Source organism: Solanum verrucosum, unplaced genomic scaffold (genome assembly GCF_900185275.1).
Source record: "Solanum verrucosum unplaced genomic scaffold, falcon-dt-bn FXZP01000217.1, whole genome shotgun sequence".
Taxonomy (NCBI): domain Eukaryota; kingdom Viridiplantae; phylum Streptophyta; class Magnoliopsida; order Solanales; family Solanaceae; genus Solanum; species Solanum verrucosum.
Window position 1 is genome coordinate 509525 of NW_026020032.1, and position 25769 is coordinate 535293.

At 30.8% G+C, this 25769-nt stretch overlaps 4 protein-coding genes across 4 annotated transcripts; 3 read left to right on the forward strand and 1 right to left on the reverse strand.

The window, feature by feature from the left end:
* Positions 1–1949: 1949 nt before the first annotated feature.
* Positions 1950–4400, forward strand: LOC125821477 (protein REDOX 2-like). The gene is made up of 4 exons (XM_049500895.1): positions 1950–2271; positions 2850–3096; positions 3495–3677; positions 4169–4400. Exons 1-4 carry the CDS (start codon positions 1952–1954, stop codon positions 4391–4393), a joined length of 975 nt encoding a protein of 324 aa, XP_049356852.1. The 5' UTR covers positions 1950–1951; the 3' UTR covers positions 4394–4400.
* A 1357-nt stretch (positions 4401–5757) lies between these two features.
* Positions 5758–9547, forward strand: LOC125821481 (protein REDOX 2-like). The gene is made up of 4 exons (XM_049500899.1): positions 5758–6079; positions 8122–8368; positions 8646–8828; positions 9323–9547. Exons 1-4 carry the CDS (start codon positions 5760–5762, stop codon positions 9545–9547), a joined length of 975 nt encoding a protein of 324 aa, XP_049356856.1. The 5' UTR covers positions 5758–5759.
* A 2732-nt stretch (positions 9548–12279) lies between these two features.
* Positions 12280–14830, forward strand: LOC125821479 (protein REDOX 2-like). Its single transcript, XM_049500897.1, has 4 exons — positions 12280–12601; positions 13367–13613; positions 13890–14072; positions 14566–14830. The coding sequence occupies exons 1-4, from the start codon at positions 12282–12284 to the stop codon at positions 14788–14790; spliced, it is 975 nt and encodes a 324-aa protein (XP_049356854.1). The 5' UTR covers positions 12280–12281; the 3' UTR covers positions 14791–14830.
* A 137-nt stretch (positions 14831–14967) lies between these two features.
* Positions 14968–20435, reverse strand: LOC125821469 (beta-1,3-galactosyltransferase GALT1). The gene is made up of 8 exons (XM_049500884.1): positions 20245–20435; positions 17905–18756; positions 17045–17265; positions 16633–16914; positions 16285–16413; positions 16035–16214; positions 15730–15837; positions 14968–15587 (listed from the first exon to the last, which is right to left on the reverse strand). The coding sequence occupies exons 2-8, from the start codon at positions 18662–18664 to the stop codon at positions 15378–15380; spliced, it is 1890 nt and encodes a 629-aa protein (XP_049356841.1). The 5' UTR covers positions 18665–18756; positions 20245–20435; the 3' UTR covers positions 14968–15377.
* Between the last annotated feature and the right edge of the window lie 5334 nt (positions 20436–25769).

Genomic DNA, 25769 nt, shown 5'->3' on the forward strand with positions numbered 1-25769 from the left:
TAATAACTTGGACGTATCTGAAATTATTTATAAATTTTCAGTTATAATTTCAAAAATTGAAATACTTTTTAAGTACAACATTTATGACTTAAGTAATTCTTTACCTCTTTTGATATTTCTATTCTACTAGGCTCATAATATGGTAGATATCCATCATTTTTTTTAGTTATAAAAGTTAGCAGCTTATTAAGAAACCTCTTTACAAGATCAGTAAATCCTTATAGAAGTGAAGAAACTTATTTTCTCAGTTAGGGTTTTTAGATTAAAAGTGAATTAAAGAATTGAATTACTGGGTTATAGGAATTTTTTAAAATTTGGGTGGGTCTTTATTTGGGTTGGTTATTTTTATTCAGAATTTTGATTTTTTTTTTATAAAAATAATAATGACGTGATCGAATTATAATTGGCCACGTGTAAAAAATGGTTTTGCAAAACCATTGTTAAAAAATAATGGCATGAATGAGCCTTTTCTTAAATGGTAATGGCACAGATGAGCTAAACTTTTAACGGATGGCATAAATAAGCTTTTTCTGAAAGTTCGATGGCATATTTGAGCCTTTTCCCTTAAATCAATACTAATGTTAACAAAATAAATTAATTCAACACTAAAAATGATAACGATGTTGAATATTTGTTCTTTAGTTTTACATTGGTTTAGACATTTGACATACATAATCTAATTTATTTTTCTTTAATGTTTCATCGTGTAATTAATACTTATTAGAGTTATTTTAGCATGATTTAGTACTTTTAAATTATGATCATTTTCATTATGACTTATTAATTTGCAATATTTATTTTATATGATTTCATTATTATTTTTATTGAATATTTTAGTGTCATCACTCATCTCATATTTTGTGTTATTTTTTTAAGAAACAACTTAGATAATTGTATTTTGATTGGACCTATAAAGAAATATTTGGAGCACAAGTTAATTATATATTTGTATGAATATTTTACTGGAAAAATCCAAAAACCTGAAAAAACAAGGTTTATTAGTTTGGTTTGATTTAAAAATTAAAAATTTCGACACAAATGGTTTGGTTTGGTATTTGAAAAACCCGAACCAACCCAAGGTTGTAAAACTCGAAAAAAACCAGAGTTTTATTAGTTTGGTTTGATTTATAAATTTAATTTTTTTTACACAAATGGTTTGATTTGATATTTTAAAAACCCAAACCAATCCGGTCATGTACATCCCTAATAGTAGTAACTTTACTTATTAATTCAAGACTCCCCTTCACGAAGGAAAGCCAAAATATTTTTGATTTTTTTCAAGTGCTAAAATTTGGGAGATCTATAAGTGTGTTTTTAAAGGATAATATAATATAGAACATAAAAAGATTTTTCTTCAAAATTAGCATCAATTTATACTAAAGTAATCATTCCAAAAATAATAATTTATTATTGTTTCATTTTAAAAAGTAAAATTCTCCACATTTGAACATCCCTTTTTCAAATATATATTTTATATATTTTAAATCTATTGACAGAGAATTAAAAAGACCACAGCTGCACCATTCAATTATTTTTCTAGCTGTTTCTAAATATGTCCCATATCCCTCCTAATTATTGCACAAAAATTACAAAGTTATAACTCTTGGATATTTATGTTGGTCAGTCTTTCTAAAAATATTTTGTGGTGTATTTCAAAATTTTCAGAAATACTCCTTCTATTCTAAATATAGTTGTCACGTTTCACCTTTTCTGAGTCAATTTCACCAACTTTCATAGCTAAAAATTTGATTAGATATTAAAAACAAAATTTAGATAAGATAACTACGTACAAGTTACAACCTCTGCCACACACATCAATAAATCTATCACTTCAACAAGATAAGGTAACTAGTTAAAATTTGTACATCCAAAATCTCTATACATTTCAAAATTGCTACTATTGAGCTGTAATCTTCTCTGTATCGTTCCAATTAAGTACGTACTTAATCATATGGCTATGTTAGTCCCAACAGTTATGTTGAATTCTGGTCATGAAATGCCTCTAATAGGCATGGGAACAGCACCAACGGCACCAACATTACCACCAATTGACCAATTAGTCTCCATTTTTATCGATGCTATCGAAGCCGGTTATCGACACTTTGACACCGCTGCGGTTTATGGCTCAGAGGAAGCACTTGGTCGAGCCATGGCAGAAGCGATACAACGCGGACTCATAAAGAGCCGCGAAGATGTTTTTATTACATCCAAATTATGGTGCACCGAAACACATCATGACCTTGTTCTTCCTGCCCTCAAAAGATCTCTTGCGTAAGTTTGCTTATATTGTCAGTTTTAAATTTCAATAAAATAGATCAACTTTTTATATATGCTATGGGGTGGGGGTGGGCGTTTGGTTTGACCTCTACCTAAAGATAGTGTCATAGGATATCGTAGCAATCTATATGTGGTAATAATATTCCCAAAATCATTTATGTGGTTATATTTCCTTTTTAGTCCATTCTAGATAGAATGACTATTTTCTAATTTTGAAAATAATTTAATTTAACTTTCTCCTTTTTTTTAATGACATTTATATAATAATTATTGTTGTTATTGGTACAAACTCAATATACATGCATCAAATTATTATACTTCATACATTTTGTCAATTTCATAGTTAATCTTTTTTGGGATACCCAATTATAAATGTAAAGATAGGGGTAAGATCTACATACATCTCTCATCCTCTCCAGGTTTCATATGTGGAACATAACTATACTGAATATGTTATTGTTGTAATCATGTATACCATAAAATTTCTCATCCTCTCCAGATTTCATGTGTGGAACGTAACTATACTGAATATGTTATTGTTGTAATCGTGTATGTCATAAAATGTTGTGTAGGAGGCTAGGGATGGATTACTTGGACTTGTACCATATACATTGGCCAGCGAGGTTGAAGAATACTCATGACCAAGATTTAAAGGTGGTAAATGAGGATGTAATTCCATTTGATATAAGAGGAACATGGGAAGCCATGGAAGAATGTTACAAATTAGGTTTGGCCAAATCCATTGGTGTATGCAACTTTAGTTGCACAAAACTCTCTCAACTCCTAACTCATGCTACCATTCCTCCTGCTGTAAATCAGGTAAATATAACATACTACACCCTTAGTGATATTTAATTGGGTACGAAATTTAAGAAAAAATATTCTTTTAAAGCTATAGATATTTATGGCTATACATCACTTCGTTAATAATAACATGAATTAGTTTAAAATTTATTTTTTGATCAAGAAATGATAATATTCTACTTTTTAATAGACTAAAGAGGAAAGTACGACATTCTTAAAATTCAAAGAATGGAGTCAGATGGGCACAAACATCTTATCACAATTTATGTTGTATTATTCAGATTTTGGAAGTACATTAGATTTCTTGATTTTTATCGTGAAATTCTAATATAGAATCTTTAAATCTTTTGAAATAAGATTTACATATTTAAAAATTGCATAAAAAATATATTATAAAATGCAATAATTGACAGGTGGAAATGCATGTAGCATGGAGACAAGAGAAGATGTTAGCATTTTGTAAAGAAAAAGGAATACATGTAAGTGCATGGTCTCCCCTTGGAGCAAATGGGATACCTTTTTGGGGCAATCATGCTGTTATGCAAAACTCTGTTCTAAAAGACATTGCCTTTCATAGACAAAAGAGCATTCCACAGGTACCACTAAATAATTGAACTATTCACTCGGTGTTTACACTAAATTATATTAGTATATTTACGTTTAATATATCGATAACTTTTTAAATTTGCTCTCAAATTCTATTTTGACACTTGAAGTAAGACTTGTTTCAATTGAACATTTGAACTCATGATAAAGTGATTTTATTAGTCATTAGACACTTCCAGTTCAAATTTTGAAGAAAAAAGATATGTGCACGTTCTCAAAGATCTATTAGATAGTTAAGTTAACTCCATGAAATATGACATCCCCTTTAAGTATGCGCATTAGCCTCAATTGAGGTTTTACGGCTTATTGAGGCAAATAAATATAATCAGAGGAGGTAGCATATTTTAAGTGTGACGTTTGAGTACACACACTAAAAGTTTTTCAAAATTTGAACCGAAAGCGTCTAAATGATTAGAACAAGTATTAGTTTGAGCATCTAAATGAAATTGCTGACAAAGATGGCATTGGTTGATATCTATAGGTGGCATTGAGGTGGGTATATGAGCAAGGAGTTAGTGTATTGGTGAAGAGTTTTAACAAAGATAGAATGAGAGAGAATCTTCAAATTTTGGATTGGGAACTAAACAATGAAGAAAATGCTAAGATTCAAGAGATTCCTCAATGCAGGGGATTCAAAGGTGAACTTTTTGTTCATCCAGATGGACCATACAAATCCCCAGATGAATTCTGGGATGGTGAACTATAAATGATACTGCTAATCATTCTGTTTTGAAATATTTTTGGTTGTTCATGTAAATATTAAAAATTAAATTCACAATCCATTTTTCATCATTTGGGTCGATTTAGGCTCCTTCCCTTCCACAGCGTAACCAGGTTGTTCAATAAAATTAAAAATTATATTCATTAAAATTTCTTTATAATTTACTTATTGAAAACAAAAATGCCCAAGATGAAAACATTTATCTTATTGATTTCACGTATATGAGTGTCTATGACAATTCTTTGTGGGACTGAAAATGTTATTGTCTCTTCCTTCTAGGCCAATATAGTGAATTTTAAAGCTTTATTAATAGTAAATTTAGTAATCGAAAGTTCAGTAATTTAAGTCATTCTAACTATTTTTCGTTTTGAATGGATTGTTGTCACTTTTTCACATTTTGAATAAATTATTTCTTTTATTTTTGTGTATGGTTAATAACCGAATAACCGAACCAAACTAAATCAAAACCGATAACCACCAAACCGATAAATGTATATATATTTGGTTTGGTTTGGTTTTGATAATTTTAAAACCGATTAAGTTGGTTTGGTTTGGTTTTGATAATTTTAAAACCGATTAAGTTGGTTTGGTTTTGGTTTTGACCAATAACCGATCCAAACCGACCCGTGAACACCCCTAATCATGGCCTTCGTTACATAGTAGTAACTTTACTGGTTAATTCAAGACTCCCCTTCATGAAGGAAAGCAAAAATATTTTTGATTTTTTTCAAGTGCTGAAATTTGGAGAATTAGAAGTGTGTTTTTTGGAGGATAATATAATATAGAACATATAGTTTATAATAGGTGCAAAAATAAAAAGATTTTTCTTCAAAATTAGCATTAATTTATATGAAAGCAGTCCTTCCAAAAATAGTCTAGTCATTTATGATAATTTTCATTTTATTAAAATTAAAATTTTTCGTTCCAACATCTCATTTTCAAATATATCAAAATTTAAATATATTGTTATTTTGCTAGCTGTTCTAAATATGTCCCATATCCCTCCTAATTATTGCACCAAAATAACAGCTATCTCTTAAATATTATTGCTTGGACTTTTTAAATGTATCACGTGGAGTATTTCAAATTCTTCAATAATACTCCCTCTATTCCAAATGCAATAGTCCTTTTCAAGAGTCATGAATTTCACTAATTTTCAAAACTAAATTTAATTAGATAAGATAATTATGTACAAGTTACAACCTCTGCCACATATATCAATAAATTTCACTTCAACAAGATAAGGTAACTACTTAAAATTTATACATCCAAATCTCTACACATTTCAAAATTGCCACTATCGAGCTGTAATCTTCTTTGTATCGTTCTAATTAAGTACCTACTTAATCATATGGCTATGTTAGTCCCAAAAATTATGTTGAATTCTGGTCATGAAATGCCTCTAATAGGCATGGGAACAGCACCAACGGCAGTAACATTACCACCAATTGACCAATTAGTCTCCATTTTTATCGATGCTATCGAAGCCGGTTATCGACACTTTGACACCGCCGCGGCCTATGGCTCCGAGGAAGCACTAGGCCGAGCCGTGGCTGAAGCGATACAACGCGGACTCATAGTGAGCCGTGAAGATGTTTTTATTACATCCAAGTTATGGTGCACCGAAACACATCATGACCTTGTTCTTCCTGCTCTCAAAAGATCTCTTGCGTAAGTTTTGCTCGTACTGTCGATTTTAAATCCGAATAAAATAAAAAGTTGTGATAGATCAACAACTTATACATGTTTCTATGGGGTGGAGGTTTGGTTCAACCCCTACCATGCAGTAATATATATATATAAGCAAAAAATTACTTTAATTAGAGAGACATGGATCTTGTCTATAATCTACAAAAATATTGTCATTGGCTCATAGCAATTTATATGTGGTAATATTCCCAACTTCATTTATGAAAAAATGGCACAACATGACATCCCATTTTACTAATTGGCAGAAAATAGCCTTCTTTTATTTTTTTGATAAAAAAAAGTTTTTGAAAATTAAATTTTGCAATTAGTAGCCCACGTATTGGGAAGTTCATTTTTAATTAAATTAAATAATTTTAGAAGGTGGGCAGCATGGTGTCCTTTTTTATTGGGAAGTGGTTTTTTTCTTCCTATTTTTTATCTTCTTTTCCATACACACACAATTCTTTTGAATTGTGTTTTTTTGTTATTAATTCTTTCTTCTTCTTCTTCATTACTTTGAATAAAAGATGATTTACTTTTTGTTTATTAGTTTTACATATTTGAGTTCTATACAAATATTCGTTCATAGTGTCTATTTTTTCTCTTCCGCTTTTAAATTTTTATGGTTTGTTGATGTCTACTCGTCAATTTCTCTAACTGTTTGCCTATGTTTGATCCCCCTCTTGTATTGTCGTTCAATTTTTTGGGAGTTTTAATTTTTGAAATTTAAGGTATATCTAATTTAGGCAAAAACTTACATAACAATAATTGATTGTAGGTATCAATTGTCATGTTTAAGAAAGTTATCCCTAGGATTATTCATAAAAAAAAGGATTCTCATTCTAATTTTGTGGATTCTCCATCCACAACTCTAAATTTTAGCCATGTAAGTTCTTCTCGTTATCCGATTCAACTTGTGTGTTTGCTATTGAGCATTTTAAATTTAATGTGCAATCCTCATTTACACAATGAATAAAGAATCTGAAATGTATACAAATTTTGAGGGAATGAATACGCGAATATGTATACATGAATGCAATGTATACATGAAGTGTTTGATTTTTTAATATGTATACACTGGAAGGGATAACATAGCTATAATTGTATACTAATATACTAAGTGAATGAATACACCATTCTTTTACCTATATACAATCATCAAGTATACAATTGAATTTTTTTTATCAAGTAACGAATAAAAAAACATATGAAAATACATAATTTACGCTTTTAGGTGGTTACGTATTGTATATATAATTTTTGATGTTTCCATTATTTTTGTTGTTTAGTGATGATTGGTTATACGAGGAAAACAAAAAAAAAATATTAAAATGTCATTTGTTAATTTGGGCCATTTTGTGCTTATTTTTTATTTGTCTATTAAATGCTAATTATTGTTGGGCTATTTATTGCTAATTATAACTATCAGTTGTATATATGTGTCATTTCCTCATCATTTATGTGGTTATATTTCCTTTTAGGCCCATTCTAGATATATAGAATGACTGTTTTCTAATTTTGATAATAATATAATTTTGACTTTCTCCTTTTTTCCATAATGACATATTTGTATAATCACACAAATATTATACAATATATTTAATATCACATATTCAAAAGTTTTATCGTCATATAAATATTATAATATGTTTACGATTACGAATTTTAAAAGCCTTTATTTATTTTTAAAACTTTGCATCCGATCAAAATACACTACATAAATTGAAATTTCTGATTTCGTAATATTGGACTGAAATATCATTAAATGAAGTGATGCAGACGTGAGGATTCATATATTATAATCGAACATAACTTGTTTGGAGTTGAAGCATATATAATTATTGTTGTTATTGGTACAAACACAATACATGCATCAAATTATTATACTTCATATATTTTGTCATCAATTTCATATATTAATCATGAATGTAAAGATAGAGATAAAATTTGCGTATATCTCATCCTCTTTCAGATTTCACATTATGTGGAACTATTAATCATGAATGTCATAAAATGTTTTGTAGGAGATTAGGGATGGATTACTTGGACTTGTACCATATACATTGGCCAGTGAGGATGAAGAATGGTAGTGACCAAGGTGTAAAGTTGGTAAATGAGGATGTAATTCCATTTGACATGAAAGGAACATGGGAAGCTATGGAAGAATGTCACAAATTAGGTTTGGCCAAATCTATTGGTGTATGCAACTTTAGTTGCACAAAACTCTCTCAACTCCTAACTCATGCTACCATTCCTCCAGCTGTAAATCAGGTAAATATAACATACTATACCCTTAGCGATATTTAATTGGGTACGAAATTTAAGAAATTTAAAGCTATAGATTTTTATGGCTATAAATCATTTCGTTAATAATAACATGAATTAGTTTAAAATTTAATTTATGATTAAGAAATGATAACATTCTTTTTTAAATAGACTAAAGAGGAAAGTATAACATTCTAATGTAGAAACTTTCAATCTTTTGAAATAAGATTTACATATTTAAAAATTGTATAAAAAATATATTATAAAATGCAATAATTGACAGGTGGAAATGCATGTAGCATGGAGACAAGAGAAGATGTTAGCATTTTGTAAAGAAAAAGGAATACATGTAAGTGCATGGTCTCCCCTTGGAGCAAATGGGATACCTTTTTGGGGCAATCATGCTGTTATGCAAAACTCTGTTCTAAAAGACATTGCCTTTCATAGACAGAAGACCATTCCACAGGTACCAATAAATAATTAAATTATTCACTTGGTGTTTACACTAAATTATATTAGTATATTAACGTTTAATATATTGATAGCTTTTTTAAATTTGCTTTCAAATTCTATTTTGACACTTGAAGTAAGACTTGTTTCAATTGAACATCTGAACTCATGATAAAGTGTTTTTATTAGTCATTAGACACTTTCAGTTCAAAGATATGTGCACGTTCTCAAAGATCTATTAAATAGTTAAGTTAACTCCATGAAATATGACATCTCCTTAGCCTCAATTGAGGTTTTACGGCTTATTGAGGCAAATACATATAATCAGAGGAGGTAGCATGTTTTAAGTGTGACGTTTGAGAACACACACTAAAAAATTTTCAAAATTTGAACCGAAAGTCTCTAATAAAACGCTTTACTATGTGTTTAATTGATTAGAATAAGTATTAATTCGAACATCTAAATGAAATTGCTTGACAAAGAAAAGATGGTATTGTTTGATATCTATAGGTGGCATTGAGATGGGTATATGAGCAAGGAGTTAGTGTATTGGTGAAGAGTTTTAACAAAGATAGAATGAGAGAGAATCTTCAAATTTTGGATTGGGAACTAAACAATGAAGAAAATGCTAAGATTCAAGAGATTCCTCAATGCAGGGGATTCAAAGGTGAAGTTTTTGTTCATCCAGATGGACCATACAAATCCCCAGATGAATTCTGGGATGGTGAACTATAAATGACACTCTCTAAACATTCTGTTTTGAATATTTTTTGGTTGTTCAATAAAATTAAAAATTAAATTCAATCCATTTTTCATCGTTGGGGTCGATTTAGGCTCCTTCCCTTCCACAGCGTAGCCATGCTAGCAGCTACACACAGCTACAAGATACAATGTAGACAAGAACTCGATTTTCAATGTTTGTGATGGAGTATTTTTGACTAAAGATTTTCATCCACATAATTATGAAAATTTTATGATTGTGACAAAAGATTTTTTCCGTCACAAAAATTGTGACAGTTTTATGGTTGTAACAAAATAGAAAGATTTTTACAATTTTGACAGTTTTATTCCAGAATTTATCAATTTAGACGAAATTTGTGACAATTTTTTTGTTCTTCCATCACTAATTTCGCAACGTTTTAATCTGTGACGGATTCTTCTTCCGTCACAAATATTGTCTATTTTATACAGTTATTCGATTTCACGTCTTAAAGCCATTATTTTACCATAAAACGTAACAGTTTTATGATAAAATCTTCAATATTGTGGACAAAATTCATCATGTTTTTGTCATTCCATCATAAATTTTGTGACGTTCTAATTTTGTGACCGATTCTTACAAATATTGTGCCTTTTTAATATAGTTAATCGATTTCACACCTCAAAGTCGTTGTTTCACCATAAAACATGACAGTTTCTATATAATTAGTTGATTTCATGTCTCAAAGTCATTGTTTCACCATAAAACATGACAGTTTTAGGGAAAAATTTTCAATATTGTGGATGAAATTCGTTATATTTTATAATTCCAAAATATTGTGCATGTTTTTTTTATAATTTAGTGTGTTGACATCGTTACCTTTTTTTTTTTTTTTGTTGGTTGGTTGTACTAGGTACATTGTGGGATTGACAGATTTTGTACATGCAATTAGGGGTGTTCACGGTTCGGATAAAAACCGATCCAAACTGAAAAACCAAACCAAACCGATTTTATTTGGGTTTGGTTTGGTTTGGTTTTAGATTTTTGAAAACCGGTAGTATTTGGTTTGGTTATGGTTTTATTCGAAAAAACCGAAGAAATAACCAAACCGAACCGAACCGATGAATTATATACATATATTTTATTAATAGACATACTTAATATATTATTTTTATAATAATTTTAAAGATCTTATATATGTTTCCATTAAAATTTCTTTATACTTTACTTATTGAAAGCAAGAATGCCCAAAGGCGAAAACATTTATCTTATTGATTTCATGTAATATGAGTGTTTATGACAATTCTTTGTGGGACTGAAAATGTTATTGTCTCTTCCTTCTAGGCCAATATAGTGAATTTTAAAGTTTTATGGATAGTAAATTCAGTGATCGAAAGTTCGGTAATTTAAGTCATTCTAACTATTTTTTGTTTTAAATCGATTGTTGTCACTTTTTCACATTTTGAATGAATTGTTTCTTTTATTTTTGTGTATGGTTAATAACCGAACAAAACCAAACCGAAACCGATAACCACCAAACCGGTAAATGTATATTATATTTGGTTTGGTTTGGTTTTGATAATTTTAAAAACCGACCTAGTTGGTTTGGTTTTAATTTTGACCAATAACTGATCCAAACCAACCCGTGAACACCTCTACATGCAATGATGTCTGTTTTGGTGTTTGTGGCAATTGCATTTTCTGATCATAGAGTGACACTTTGTCTATTTCCTGGACATGCTAAAGAACTTGATGAGATTATGAGGAGTTTTCCATTAATGGTTGGAGTTATTTGTAGTGGACTTTTTCTTGTTTTTCCTAATTCTAGATATGGTGTTGGATGTATGTCTGCTTAGCTATTTTTATTTTATTTTACACTAGACTACATTTCTTTTCTAGTTTTATATAGTTTCATATATATTGTAATTTAAGTTGATTGATATTTATTTGAATCTATCTATCCAGTATCGAATTACAATTATTTATAATGTATGCAGTTTTACTTTGTATTTCTGTAAGAGATTATTATCATGACTTAATTCATCATGACCTTTGTTACATAGTAGTAACTTTACTGGTTAATTCAAGACCCCCCCTTCACGAAGGAAAGCAAAAATATTTTTGATTTTTTTCAAGTGCTAAAATTTGGGAGAATTATAAGTGTTTTTGGAGGATAATTAATATAATATAGAACAGATGGTTGGTATTAATAGGTGCAAAAATAAAAGGATTTTTCTTCAAATTTAGCATCAATTTATATGACAGTAGTCCTTCCAAAAATAGTCTAGTCATTTATGATAATTTTCATTTTAAAAATTAAAATTCTTCGTTCCAACATCTCTTTTTCATATATATATATTTCAAAATTTAAATATATTGTTATTTTGCTAGCTGTTCTAAATATGTCCCATATCCCTCCTAATTATTGCACAAAAATAACAGCTATAACTAAATATTTATATTGCTTGGACTTTTTAAATATATCACATGGAGTATTTCAAATTCTTCAGTAATACCCCCTCTATTCCAAATGTAAATGTCCTTTTCAAGAGTCATGAATTTCACTAATTTTCAAAACTAAATTTAATTAGATAAGATAGCTATGTACAAGTTACAACCTCTGCCACACACATCAATAAATCTATCACTTCAACAAGATAAGGTAACTATTTAAAATTTGTACATCCAAAATCTCTACACATTTCAAAATTGTCACTATCGAGCTGTAATATTCTTTGTATCGTTCCAATTAAGTACCTACTTAGTCATATGGCTACGTTAGTCCCAAAAGTTATGTTGAATTCTGGTCATGAAATGCCTCTAATAGGCATGGGAACAGCACCAACGGCACCAACATTACCACCAATTGACCAATTAGTCCCCATTTTTATCGATGCTATCGAAGCCGGTTATCGACACTTTGACACCGCCGCGACCTATGGCTCCGAGGAAGCGCTAGGTCGAGCCGTGGCTGAAGCGATACAATGCGGACTCATAGCGAGCCGTGAAGATGTTTTTATTACATCCAAGTTATGGTGCACCGAAACACATCATGACCTTGTTCTTCCTGCTCTCAAAAGATCTCTTGCGTAAGTTTTGCTCGTACTGTCGATTTTAAATCCGAATAAAATAAAAAGTTGTGATAGATCAACATCTTATACATGTTTCTATGGGGTGGAGGTTTGGTTCAACCCCTACCATGTAGTAATATATATATAAGCAAAAAATTACTTTAATTAGAGAGACATGGATCTTGTCTATAATCTACAAAAATATTGTCATTGGCTCATAGCAATTTATATGTGGTAATATTCCCAACTTCTTTTATGTGGTTATATTTCCTTTTAAGTCCATTCTAGATAGAATGACTATTTTCTAATTTTGATAATAATATAATTTTGACTTTCTCCTTTTTTCCATAATGACATATATGTATAATCACATAAGTATTATACAATATATTTAAAATTACATATTTCAAAAGTTTTGTCGTCATATAAATATTATGATATGTATAAGATTGCGAATTTTAAAAGTTCATTTCCTTTTTAAACTTTGTATCCGATCAAATTACACTATATAAATTGAAATTTGATGCGGACGTGAGGATTCATATATTATAAGCGAACATAACTTGTTTGGAGTTGAAGCATATAATATTATTGTTGTTATTGGTACAAATTCAATACATGCATCAAATTATATATTATACTTCATATATTTTGTCAATTTCATATATTAATCATGAATGTAAAGATAGAGGTAAGATTTGCGTATATCTCATCCTCTTTCAGATTTCACATGTGGAACTATCCTCCCCGTTGTAATCATGAATGCCATAACATATTTTGTAGGAGGTTAGGAATGGATTACTTGGACTTATACCATATACATTTTCCAGCGAGGATGAAGAATGGTAATGACCAAGAAATAAAGGTGGTAAATGAGGATGTAATTCCATTTGATATAAGAGGAACATGGGAAGCCATGGAAGAATGTTACAAATTAGGTTTGGCCAAATCCATTGGTGTATGCAACTTTAGTTGCACAAAACTCTCTCAACTCCTAACTCATGCTACCATTCCTCCAGCTGTAAATCAGGTAAATATAACATACTACACCCTTAGCGATATTTAATTGGGTACAAAATTTAAGGAATTTAAAGCTATAGATATTTATGGCTATAAATCATTTCGTTAATAATAACATGAATTAGTTTAAAATTTAATTTATGATCAAGAAATGATAACCTTCTTTTTTTAATAGACTAGAAAGGAAAGTACGACATTCTAATATAGAATCTTTAAATCTTTTGAAATAAGATTTACATATTTAAAACTGCATTAAGAAAATATTAAAAAATGCAATAATTGACAGGTGGAAATGCATGTAGCATGGAGACAAGAGAAGATGTTAGCATTTTGTAAAGAGAAAGGAATACATGTAAGTGCATGGTCTCCTCTTGGAGCAAATGGGATACCTTTTTGGGGCAATCATGCTGTTATGCAAAACTCTGTTCTAAAAGACATTGCCTTTCATAGACAAAAGAGCATTCCACAGGTACCACTAAATAATTGAACTATTCACTCGGTGTTTACACTAAATTATATTAGTATATTTACGTTTAATATATCGATAACTTTTTAAATTTGCTCTCAAATTCTATTTTGACACTTGAAGTAAGACTTGTTTCAATTGAACATTTGAACTCATGATAAAGTGATTTTATTAGTCATTAGACACTTCCAGTTCAAATTTTGAAGAAAAAAGATATGTGCACGTTCTCAAAGATCTATTAGATAGTTAAGTTAACTCCATGAAATATGACATCTCCTTTTTAAGTATGCGCATTAGCCTCAATTGAGGTTTTACAGCTTATTGAGGCAAATAAATATAATCAAAGGAGGTAGCATGTTTTAAGTGTGGCGTTTGAGAACACACGCTAAAAGTTTTTCAAAATTTGAACCGAAAGCGTCTAAATGATTAGAACAAGTATTAGTTTGAGCATCTAAATGAAATTGCTGACAAAGATGGTATTGTTTGATATCTATAGGTGGCATTGAGATGGGTATATGAGCAAGGAGTTAGTGTATTGGTGAAGAGTTTTAACAAAGATAGAATGAGAGAGAATCTTCAAATTTTGGATTGGGAATTAAGCAATGAAGAAAATGCTAAGATTCAAGAGATTCCTCAATGCAGGGGATTCAAAGGTGAAGTTTTTGTTCATCCAGATGGACCATATAAATCCCCAGATGAATTCTGGGATGGTGAACTATAAATGACATTGCTAAACATTCTGTTTTGAATATTTTTTGGTTGTTCAATAAAATTAAAAATTAAATTCAATCCATTTTTCATCCTTGGGGTCGATTTAGGCTCCTTCCCTTCCACTTCGTAGCCATGCTAGCAGGTACTACACATAGATCAAGATGTAATGCAGACTAGAACTCCAGCGTCAAAATATACTGTAGTATATATCGATGCTCTGCATCACTCAACGATAATGGGTACGAGAGATCGTGTGATTTACATACAAAATTATCACCGAACGTAGAGTACCCGTACTCTATACAAAGTATAATGCCCCTCCATTTGACTCTCTTTATAATACAGATACCTTCCCCAACATCTTCACTAATCAATCACTAGTGATATATGTAACAAGCTAATCTAATCACCTACTTATATCAATATGCTAGTAACTACCCTACCTCCTACTACAACGACGTGGTATAAGCATTACCTTGGCCTCTTCATCCCGACCTACTCAAGTACATGTCTGTGGTCAGCTACTAGAAAAGGTCAGCAGAATCGTAGTTATAGGAACTTCTGAGCCTTCAGAACTCAGACGAAAACTATTTTGTATTAATCGCCACAACATAAAGCTCGCTTTTTCTCTTCAATCTTTTGCCAAAGGCACAGCATCTCTCTAGGGCTTTGGTAATGTGCAATTACATAACCATCCCGGCAACCTTCATTAAAAATCCTCTCTTCCTTTTCATACTTCACTTCCAACCCTTTTTTCTTCATTTCTGAAATCCAGATACCCATAGCAACATCTTCAAGCTTAAACATCTGTATTTTTCAAGGAACTTGTGACATTTAGAATTAAATAAGAGATAAAGGACCTGAGTAGCTGACTGATACATTTTCACATGTAAACTTCACTCACTTAAATGACAGTTGAATAAGTGAAAAAGACGAAGGTTCACTTTACCTTTAGGCGGCCTTTTCTCTGTTTCGAACTGATTGTTTTTGCTATATCGCTGGAGACGACATAACCCGGTCCATGTGCCCAAGGAGGGTAAGTTTCTTCAGGCCATTCCTATACATCAACAAAGGATAAGATTGAATACACATATGTAACACCAGATGAAGTAAGTGTTATTTCATTTTATGATCAAATTAGTGAGAATTAGAGTTGTTGCTACTACAGATGCCCTTTCCCCATTACTGACCACTGAAATAGTGTAAGGGGTGAAATCAGCAATGACATCTGAGATAAATGACGAAGATATTCACCTCTGGACTGATAAACCACTTGCTGTCCGGACTCCTATGAGGTTGGGAATCTGCGTTAATAAGGCCATATAACAATCCACGAGTCGTGTTGACCCTCTCCATAGAAGATAAGATTTCATCCACTCGAACAAATGCATCATCGTCTGTCTTCATGACAAACTTTGCAGAAACAACCTCCGTCTGTCCAATAGATAATGTCAACAAGAGGTGCACGAGATACACCATGAGTTAGGAAGAGACAGGATTTTACCCCAAAAACACAGATGGCAATGGTTTTCCAAGTGATAAGACTGTAGTAATCAACAAAAGGCATCAGCTGGATGTCTCTATATGTCCGAGCCTCATTCCAGAGCTCTTCATTCACCATTTGGTTTTTATGCTACAGCAAATGCATAACAAAGAATATCAAATGAAGTTTCAGTTATTGAAATCTAATATGTGACTTCTAATGAGCAGCAGAACATGAAACTACGACACTTAAAACCCAAGCCCCAAGATCCAGTAATTAGGATCAAATAAGCATCGGCATTGAACACTATACTACCTTTAAGCCAATGCTAGTTTCACATTATGGAGTACAAAGAAAAGAATGACTCACCAAGCCAACAAAAAACCGCACTGCAACTTGTCCAGACCGCACTGCATCATATTGCATCCACGTTCTACGGACAGCCATTCTACGCTTAAAATTATTTGTGGTAGAAAATACACCAATAAAGAGATCTAGTCTTTTTCGTGGAGGAAGAGGAGCTGCTTTTAAGGCTTCCAAGTCGCTTATATGCTCTGCATCCTCTGAAGTTGGTAAACCACTTGCGACAACAGAAATTAATTTTATGTCTCCCGATATCCTCACTTCACTTATGAGCCATGGTTCCAAAGTCTGATAAGATATATATCCAAATTAAAGAAGATTCAGTAAAACAGATAACCATTATGATGATGCAGAAAGATCCATTGTAAACTTCTGAGGAAACAAAGAGGAGAAAAGGAAAATGGGGGGAAAAAATTACTTCACGGAAAGCAAAAGATGTTATGTGTCTTCCATCAACTGTCATCTGAATTCCTTCAGATCCTACTCTCAGAGTGGCAACCGAGAGATATCCTTGCTTGAAAGGAAAATATTTTTTTGATTTAGCCCCGTCCTGAACCATGCTAGATTTATTTGTTGCAATGACATGCCGAGTGGACGTGACATTGCCCACCATCCCATTGCATTGATCCAATTCATCCACTGACGAAAAAGGTAACCAATGTTAGAAACAATGCAACGAGCACAGGGTGAACAAGTGAGGACACCATTGAAGCTGAAAAAGATAATAAAAGGAGGCTAAAAGAGAAAAGGGAAATCTCATCAAGCAGAGAGAATAGAGGAGCAAAGGAGATAATGCAATTTTAGAAATCATTTCGATTCCAGGAAATAGACCAATCAACTTTTAACAAATCGGAGAAAAGGTTTGCAGCAATGGAAAAATAAATCAATAAGTTGGTTAACAAAAAGGGAGACAATTTTATCATCAATATCAACAGGGAAGAGACGATGAAAGAAATTTTCCAAGAAAAATAAGCATTTAAAGAGAATAGACCATTTTCAGAATGTTTAGTATAATATCAGCACACAAATTAAATTCCCATATATTTGCAGGATCTAGATGTCCACAGGTGACATCGCCTTCAAGAATAACAAGTTTATTTCCATAAATGGCATGTCCAAATTGTGATTGCAGTTAATTGATCACACAGGAGGATGCAGCATCGCTTCTAAAAAGTCGGTTGAAAGAGTTGAAAGAAATGTAGGAAAATGAGCTACAAAGCTTGAACTTCTACTTTAAGGAATGAACTCTCTTATGTGAAGAGGGAAAAAAACTATTACCTTTCTTACTCTTTTCATCTGATGGTAATGGACAGCGCTCCTCTTCACCCCAGTCATGTGCAATAGTCCAGGTGTTTTGTACGATTACAGGATCCTCGGTTATTTTATCACCATGGAGCCTAACATTGTAGTGCAGAATAACAGGAGGGTCTGGTTCAGCTGGTAGTGGTTCACCAGTCAAATCTATCCGAAAATTCCCAAGAAGACCATTTGGAATGCCAATTATTGTGATGGAAGAACCCTGAGTCAGACCACAAGGAAGCCGCAACTTAAAGCCGCTAGCATCAAGTTCTGTAGCATTGGTTTTGCTAAGAAAATGAGGACATTGTTTCTGTTTCCCTGTCTTAATTGAACTATCATTTGTATCGAGTTTGTCCATCTCTACTGCACTCATGAGGTTGTTCCATGCAACAGTGGCTTCCTTAACCGCCTCTATAGCATTAGGTAAAACTAGATCATGAGTGATTAACCTTTTCAATTGATACCACGTAGACAAAGATTGTTGCTCCTGAGCTGACAGGTTCCTCTTGATAAAGAGATCAGAGACAACAATTTCAGCAGGTATTACTTGATTATTTTTTTCTGGATGGTGAGCTGCAGGTGGAGCCATAGCATTTATCCATTCAAGGGGATTTGTCATATTGAAGTAGAGAGAACTTGTAGCATAGCTTTCCTTGACAGGTTTCCTCATCACACAGTATCCCAGGACCAAAAACATCAACAGGGATGTAGTTAAAACACCACCGTACCATTTCTTCATTTCTATTCTCAATACAACTATTAAATCATTTAGCACTTAATTCAATGAATGTCAGACTAGATGAGCCCAGAGAGTCAACAGAACAGTAGCACCTGCAACAGATGCTAACAATTTAATAACTTATCTCACTATGTACATGCTAATGAGGAGAAAAGAACCACAACCAACTTGAAGCGCAACACCAAATCTTAATCATGTAAGTCCAGACTCAAGTGTTAAATCAGTTTAGGTTATTAGTATAGTGCAAAAGCCAAAAAGAAACGATGTTTGTTTCTTCAGAACACCAAATAAAGCACACACTATTACATTGTTCCCGTATTTGAGGCCAAATACTGATGGTAGGTGAGATGAAAAATTGTCTAATATGAGACTATAGATTCATGTACACTGCCTAAGGAAACGTCGAACCTAGTTGACTGCTTGGCTGATGATCAATTTGGGGGCATGTTCTTGAACATCAAAAGATGTAGTTTTCCAAGAATGAATTGAACACCTAAAGGACTTATGCTTTAATATAAGTCCCCTATCAATGGCTAATAGATTGAACAGAGAGATTGGTTCTAAATAAAGGAACAAAGTGCTCCAAAGCAAAGATGCCAACTTTCTCTTTTGATAAAGGGAAAGATAAGAACTTGAATGCAGAAGAGTATGTTCCAAGCTATATAGTGAAATAGTAAGGGCAGCAGCCAAGAAGCGGTGTCTGCAGTTTATATAACTTGGAGAAGTTTCAGTAGTATTTTAATAAAGACAAGAAAAAAAAAATGTCTGTCAAACACACTAAGGCCAGCCAAGTCAAGAGAAAAGATTTGAAGATTATATATAAACACAAATGAATCATAACCGTCCTATTTTGTTATACGAAGGTGATAATATTATCTTTTCTGCCTGATATTCTTAGATCGAAAAATAAAGGAGAAAAAGAGGCTCTCAAATTAAATAACTAAACATCTATAAACCTGCCATTTGACAATCCTAATGAATTTCTGATTCCCTTTCTGAGTGTATTTAACTTTTATTAACAGGATCATGTACCAGTGGAAAGAAATGGAAAGGAACATTGAAGGCTATCAGGAAAAGGAATAGTATCAAACCCTATCTAGAGCATAAGAAGAGCTGAAAATGCTCTAAAATAAACATCCACACTAGAAAATAACAGAAAACAGAGTGGAAATTTTTATAGATAACAACTAGGTACTAATAAAAATATGATACTAGATTATTGCCCTGTCGTCTGAGAAAATTAAATGCTTATAAACTATTTCCAAGATTTTACACCCTCAAATGCTATATTAAATTCTGCTTATTCTTCAATATATCAGTATTTTAAACTAAGATGTGCCACTGAAGCCAGCACCTGAAGTTACAGAATAAACAATTATCATAATAGACAAGAACAATTTAGATCGGCACAATGCGTGAGAACCATCAGTACTTCCACCAGTTTTCAAATGCAGATCTCAATCTCAACAAAACACAACACCAAAGAAAAAAGAAACAGTGCAAATACCTAACATAAAGACAATTAAAAATGGAAGAAGTATGAGCATCAAACTTAAGAAAAAACAAAAGGAAAAACTTACTTAATCATACTCGGAGTTTACATAAGTACATTTCCTCCATATTCACTAGAAAAGCCTACAAATTAGCTTCTCCAGACTCCGGAGACGCCACTGCGGTCTGCAAATTCACATTAATCGAGCAACTAATCCTAGAGTGCCGCAGTTTCCTTCAATATGAAGCACAATGTACAAATCTAACAGCTTAAACCTGAAAGCTAAACAGAAGAAACTTCCGATTAGTTCGGTTATCAAAAAAGAAACTTCCGATTAAAACTCAAAACTGCTATAAAAAATCAACCGACACTTTCTACTTCCAAAAAAAGCGATTTTAACAACAAAGCATACAATTACGCCGGAGAAGCTAAAAAATAGAAGAAATTTCCGAAATGCACAGATCGATGAGCTTAAAACTGAAAAAATAAGCAGTAAAACCAAACAAATTGAAGTAATTACGAACATTTTCCGATAAATCACACTTATATCCAAACTTAAAAATACTTCAACAACGATAACCGTGAAAAAACAAGCGTAATTTCGAGAGTATTCCCGAAATGTACAGATCGAACTGAAAATTAAGCAGCAAAATCCACAGTAAACAAATGAAAATTCCATTAAAAAATTTGAACAATCACAACTGCCATAATCAAAGTCCGTGAACATTTTCTACCATCAAACACGTAAAAAAAAATTTAAAATGCCGAAGATAAGAAATTACGAGCAAAACTCGAAAAAACACACTTAAATCCAAACTTCAAAGCATTAAAACTCTGAATACCGAGAAAAACGAAGCGTAGCTCGAGAGTATTCCCGAAATGTACAGATCAAACTGCTTAAAACTGAAAAGTAAGCAGCAAAATCAACAGTAACAAAGAAAAATTCCAGTCAAAAAATTTGAACAATCACACGGTTGCAAGCATTTTCTACTAGCAAAAACGAAAAAAAAACGTACCTGGAGAATGGTGAGAATGATTATGCCGGAGAAGTTTGTTGAAGAAACACTTGGATTTTGTTAGCACTAGAAATGAACAATGAAAGAGTTAAAAGAGAGAAAAAAAAACAGAATTGAGAGAGAAGCTTAAAAAAATGAAATTAGAGAGAGAAAGATGATTTATATATGGGCCCGTTGTTGCATCGCTGTCGCTTGGACTTGACTACAAGTCTTACACCAAATTAAGGAAAAATCAAAAGGAACGCGGAGTGAAAATACATTTCAACTAATTAATTAGTTTTAATTGACCATCCTCCGTTGTGCGAACCGACTCGTCTAGCTTTGATCTTCTCTTAAATTCTCAAAGTCGGATTAGAGGAGCACTCATCTAGATACAACGTTCATTTGGACTCAATAATTAATACACCAAAGATATGTCATTTTGCATACTTTCAATACTAATGCTCACCTCGATTATGAATTAAACTGTTTCATAATGTTCTAAATCTAGTTCATATACAGCTTTAGAGATAGTTCATATACTTCTACTCTTAATTAAAAATGATTTGAGTGTATAAAAATAAAAAATACTAAAAGTGCCTTAAAAATAATTTTCATGATACATAAATTTGAATTTAATGAGGTCCCAAACATTATTTAAGAGGTGAAAGAAACAAAAATAAAATAAGAAATCATTCGAGTATTAATTGCACTAAATTCCTCTTAATAAAAACTATAGACCTTAGTTATTGTTAGAAAAAAAAAATGCTTCTTCGTTTCTATTTACTAAGTATAGTAAATTAAAAATATGTTTTCTCTTTATTTGTTTATTTTGATAAATTAATAAAAATTATTTATTTATTTGTTTTTTAAAATTTAATAGGTCATAAACTAAATTAAAATTCAGTTTAATAAGTCATCAGAACTTATTTCGTTTCTTTTTATTTTTTATATGTTGGTATTCTTTTCATCAATTAATATATGTTAGACTTCGTCCAATCTACAAAGCTCAATGTTGTAAATTTGTACTAATAAATTATGACTTGACCAAATAAAATTTAACATGACTAGGTTCGAACAATTGACTCTTCATTTTGAATATTGATATTTTAAAATAAATTAAAAACTTGGTCTTTTAGCCACCAGCAACACATGTCCCCACACAAACCTTTAAAAAAAAAAGTATTCAAAGAAAATAACTTTACAAATTAAATTAATATTGCTTAATATCTAGATGTTACAAACATACATGTGTCGGTATAAAATAATTAGCATGCAATCCCATGTAAACTTTATAGATGCCATGGTCTTTTTAAAAAAAAATCGGAATTAGATCTTCGAAAATTAAGTTTGGCAAAAAAAATTGAAATTTAAAAATGTCAAAACGTAATTTATTTTTTTTACCCCAAATTATTCGAAAATTAAAAATAACTTTGAATAATTTTTTTACTTTCAAAAATAATTTATCTATTTATTTAAGTATTGATAATTTTTATGACCAAACACCTATCAGAGTAGGTTAGGATTTGATTTTTATGAATAGAAACACGAAAACTATACAGTAAAATGTGCTTACTTCTCAAATAAACGTATATATATTTATTAATCGTAATTAAATGAAAACTATATATATAAATTTTTGTCTACTTTTCTCATTGTGGTAAAAAAGATACTATTTCATAATCATGATTTCACTTTTTCTTTTAGGAGAAAATTAAAAAGAGAAATCAAATAAGAGACTTCAAAATAAAAGGAAGGAATCAAGATGGTGCATATGTACAACTATTCCAAGGTGCACAATTTGTCTAACTTTTTCAAAAGTTAAAAAAAAAATATTTCGTTAAAACTCAAAACTTTATTGAAATATAAACATTTGAATATTTGCCTGGTCTTTCTTAATTTATATGGTCTATGTGGATAAATTTGAAGATTCATTTGAAACACCGATAAAAATGTCATTTTCTTTCCTAAGAAAACATTTCATTTTAAATTCCAAAAAAAATATTGAAATCTCTCCTCATACGTTTGTCCAAAATAATTAAGATTACTAATTACACTAATTGTTGTTCAAGAGTTCAAAAATAACTTATTTAACACACAAAAAATCAATGTTTCCTAAATTTTGTCTCCACCCTTACTACTTGTAGAAAAGTATAATGCTCCACGTCTTAATATTTGCACATACAATTCCTTTTGATGCACAAAAATTAAATTATCTAACTTCTATCTCTACCCTTTCTATTTGTAGAAGATTTAAGGCTCCAAATATTGACTTAATATTATTTGCACACAATTTCTTTCAACAAACAAACTATCTCTAGACATAGCAACAAAAAAGATTGATTGATATAATCACATTCTATTTTAATTTCGTATCCTAACTTACAATAAACTGATTCTAAATAGCAAAATGAAAAGTAAAATTGATTTGCACATTCTTTTATCCGTAACATAAAAGAGATCGATAACAAAGTCAAATTACCCTCCCTTTTTAATCAGGTGAAGAAGATGAGAATTATGGTTAGACGAGTCAAGACTTAGCTCGACAAATAAAAAAGAACAATATGACTATATATATCTTTGATTTTTCTTTCAATCTCTTCTATGAAAAGAGAGGATTTCTTTTTCCTCGCACCGATTGTCATGAAGAAATAGTGAAAAAAGGAAAACAAAAAGAAAGAAATTAGATTTTCTGATGTTAGTTTTGTAGCCTCATTAAAAAAAAAAAAAAGAAGCTTAAACTGAAAGCAACAAACTACAAGCCACAATATTAATTAGTTAGCTTTAACCAACTTTTTTCTTTTCTTTTTTGGTAGGGACAAAATAGTGTCAGTCAAATTAATAAAATAACATAAGACATATTATTCTAATAACTTTTTGGTAACACAACAACAATATCAAATTAAAATAAATATAAGATTGAATATATAGGTTAAAAACGAATATATAGAAAATATTTAGAATAATGTGTTGATAAAATGCATGGAGATTAAAAAAAAAAGTTGTAAAAATGAGTTCACCTGATACAAAAAGTTCATGATTGTTTAATGAGATTCTATGCCTAATAATTTTGATTAAAACTCGAAAAATAGTGATATTTTACACAACATTTTTTAGGTATACTATCACTTAAAATTCTTTGTAAATTTTTTTTTGAAGCATAATACTCACGGAACATGTCATCAAAAAGTGTGTATTGAAACTATATATATAGAATTATAGAGTTACAACATCGATTGTGGTACAGTGTTGGACTGCTACATTATTTTCTTAAGGCTTTCATCCGGACTTCGAACAACGAGTAGAAAATAAAAAAATAAAAAAATATAGAGTTATAATACCACATCAACACGTATGGAAAAGAACTTCCCTTTTTTATTTTTGTGAACTAAAATTCCTAAATCCTAGTAGTTTAACTAGAGTTATATTAAATGATATTAGCATGTACTAGAGTAAATATTTTAATATATAACGTAAGACAAAAATTAAGTGGAAGAATTAAAAAACAGATGGTTTTTTTAATTTTAATACAAAGATAATTGTCGGTGGGGCTAATAATAAACTAGACGTGCCATCTAATGAAATTGACAGTTGCATTTATTTTAAATTTTTTATTTTTTATTTATTTGAGTTAGTTGGTGTTCTTGTTTATAAGTTTTGTTTTTAGAGACAGTATTTTTGTCGAAAAATTACATTTTTTAGTTATGTTAAAATTTTAGTTTTATGTATCGATACAATATGATAGTTCACCATATTTTTTTAGGCATGTTTACTTATATTTTGACACTTACTAATAAAAATTTTACTCTTCTCCATTACTGATCGAGTAGAAAAGCTTTTTTGCAATTGACCCTTGGGCTTGGCTTAGATAAAACATTTCAAAGTAGGTATGAAAAAGAAATGTAATATAATAAAGAAGCAACGAGAAAATAATGGGAAAAAAATAACACTAACAACAATAACTAATACGATAAGTGAACTAAGAAAAACAACAAGAAACAAAAAATCAAAAAAACAAGATAATAAAAAAAATGATACTAATAATAATATCAATAAAGAAAACTAAACAATACTCAGTCACATACTAACTTTTTGTCATAATCTTCGACCTCAGTAATTATTAAGTTCCTATCCATTGTGTTGTCAAATATCAACCACATATATAGTAGTAATATAATATGTGTTGTACTAGTGTTTTAAAGTTCCCTTGTTTTACCCGTAAGTTGTCTATTCTCTTATTTATTTAATTACTAAAAATAATAATTCAAAGTTTTATTTTGACTTGTAACCCTAAGTTAGACGATAAGTGGTGAGAGGGCTGCTCAAAGTTGGTGAAGGATTATTCTATTTTTGTTTATCTCCATGGCATCCAAGTTAGCTAGTTTGGACAAAATATTAATTAAATTTATAAGATTCTTGGTATATATATTTGTGTAATATAAGTTAAAAAAATAGTGATATATAGTTTATTTTATTCTTTTTTTTTCAAACTTCATTTTTTTGTGAGAAAACGTCAAACAGTTCATTTTATTGATAAAATTACGTGAAACTTGTTGAAATCTCACTAGTTTAGGAGCTAAATATTTAGATATACGCTAATATGCAATATTATGAATCT

Bases quoted from the DNA above. Each gene is read 5' to 3' on its own strand.
- LOC125821477 (XM_049500895.1), top strand. From the start codon at position 1,952: ATGGCTATGTTAGTCCCAACAGTTATGTTGAATTCTGGTCATGAAATG. The intron at 2,272-2,849 runs GTAAGTTTGCTT...AATGTTGTGTAG, and splicing joins GCCCTCAAAAGATCTCTTGC to GAGGCTAGGGATGGATTACT. The intron at 3,097-3,494 runs GTAAATATAACA...AATAATTGACAG, and splicing joins TTCCTCCTGCTGTAAATCAG to GTGGAAATGCATGTAGCATG.
- LOC125821481 (XM_049500899.1), top strand. From the start codon at position 5,760: ATGGCTATGTTAGTCCCAAAAATTATGTTGAATTCTGGTCATGAAATG. The intron at 6,080-8,121 runs GTAAGTTTTGCT...AATGTTTTGTAG, and splicing joins GCTCTCAAAAGATCTCTTGC to GAGATTAGGGATGGATTACT. The intron at 8,829-9,322 runs GTACCAATAAAT...TGATATCTATAG, and splicing joins GACAGAAGACCATTCCACAG to GTGGCATTGAGATGGGTATA.
- LOC125821479 (XM_049500897.1), top strand. From the start codon at position 12,282: ATGGCTACGTTAGTCCCAAAAGTTATGTTGAATTCTGGTCATGAAATG. The intron at 13,614-13,889 runs GTAAATATAACA...AATAATTGACAG, and splicing joins TTCCTCCAGCTGTAAATCAG to GTGGAAATGCATGTAGCATG. The intron at 14,073-14,565 runs GTACCACTAAAT...TGATATCTATAG, and splicing joins GACAAAAGAGCATTCCACAG to GTGGCATTGAGATGGGTATA.
- LOC125821469 (XM_049500884.1), bottom strand. From the start codon at position 18,664: ATGAAGAAATGGTACGGTGGTGTTTTAACTACATCCCTGTTGATGTTT. The intron at 16,414-16,632 runs GTGAGTCATTCT...CATTTGCTGTAG, and splicing joins TGCGGTTTTTTGTTGGCTTG to CATAAAAACCAAATGGTGAA. The intron at 16,215-16,284 runs GTAAAATCCTGT...TCTATTGGACAG, and splicing joins TTGCCATCTGTGTTTTTGGG to ACGGAGGTTGTTTCTGCAAA.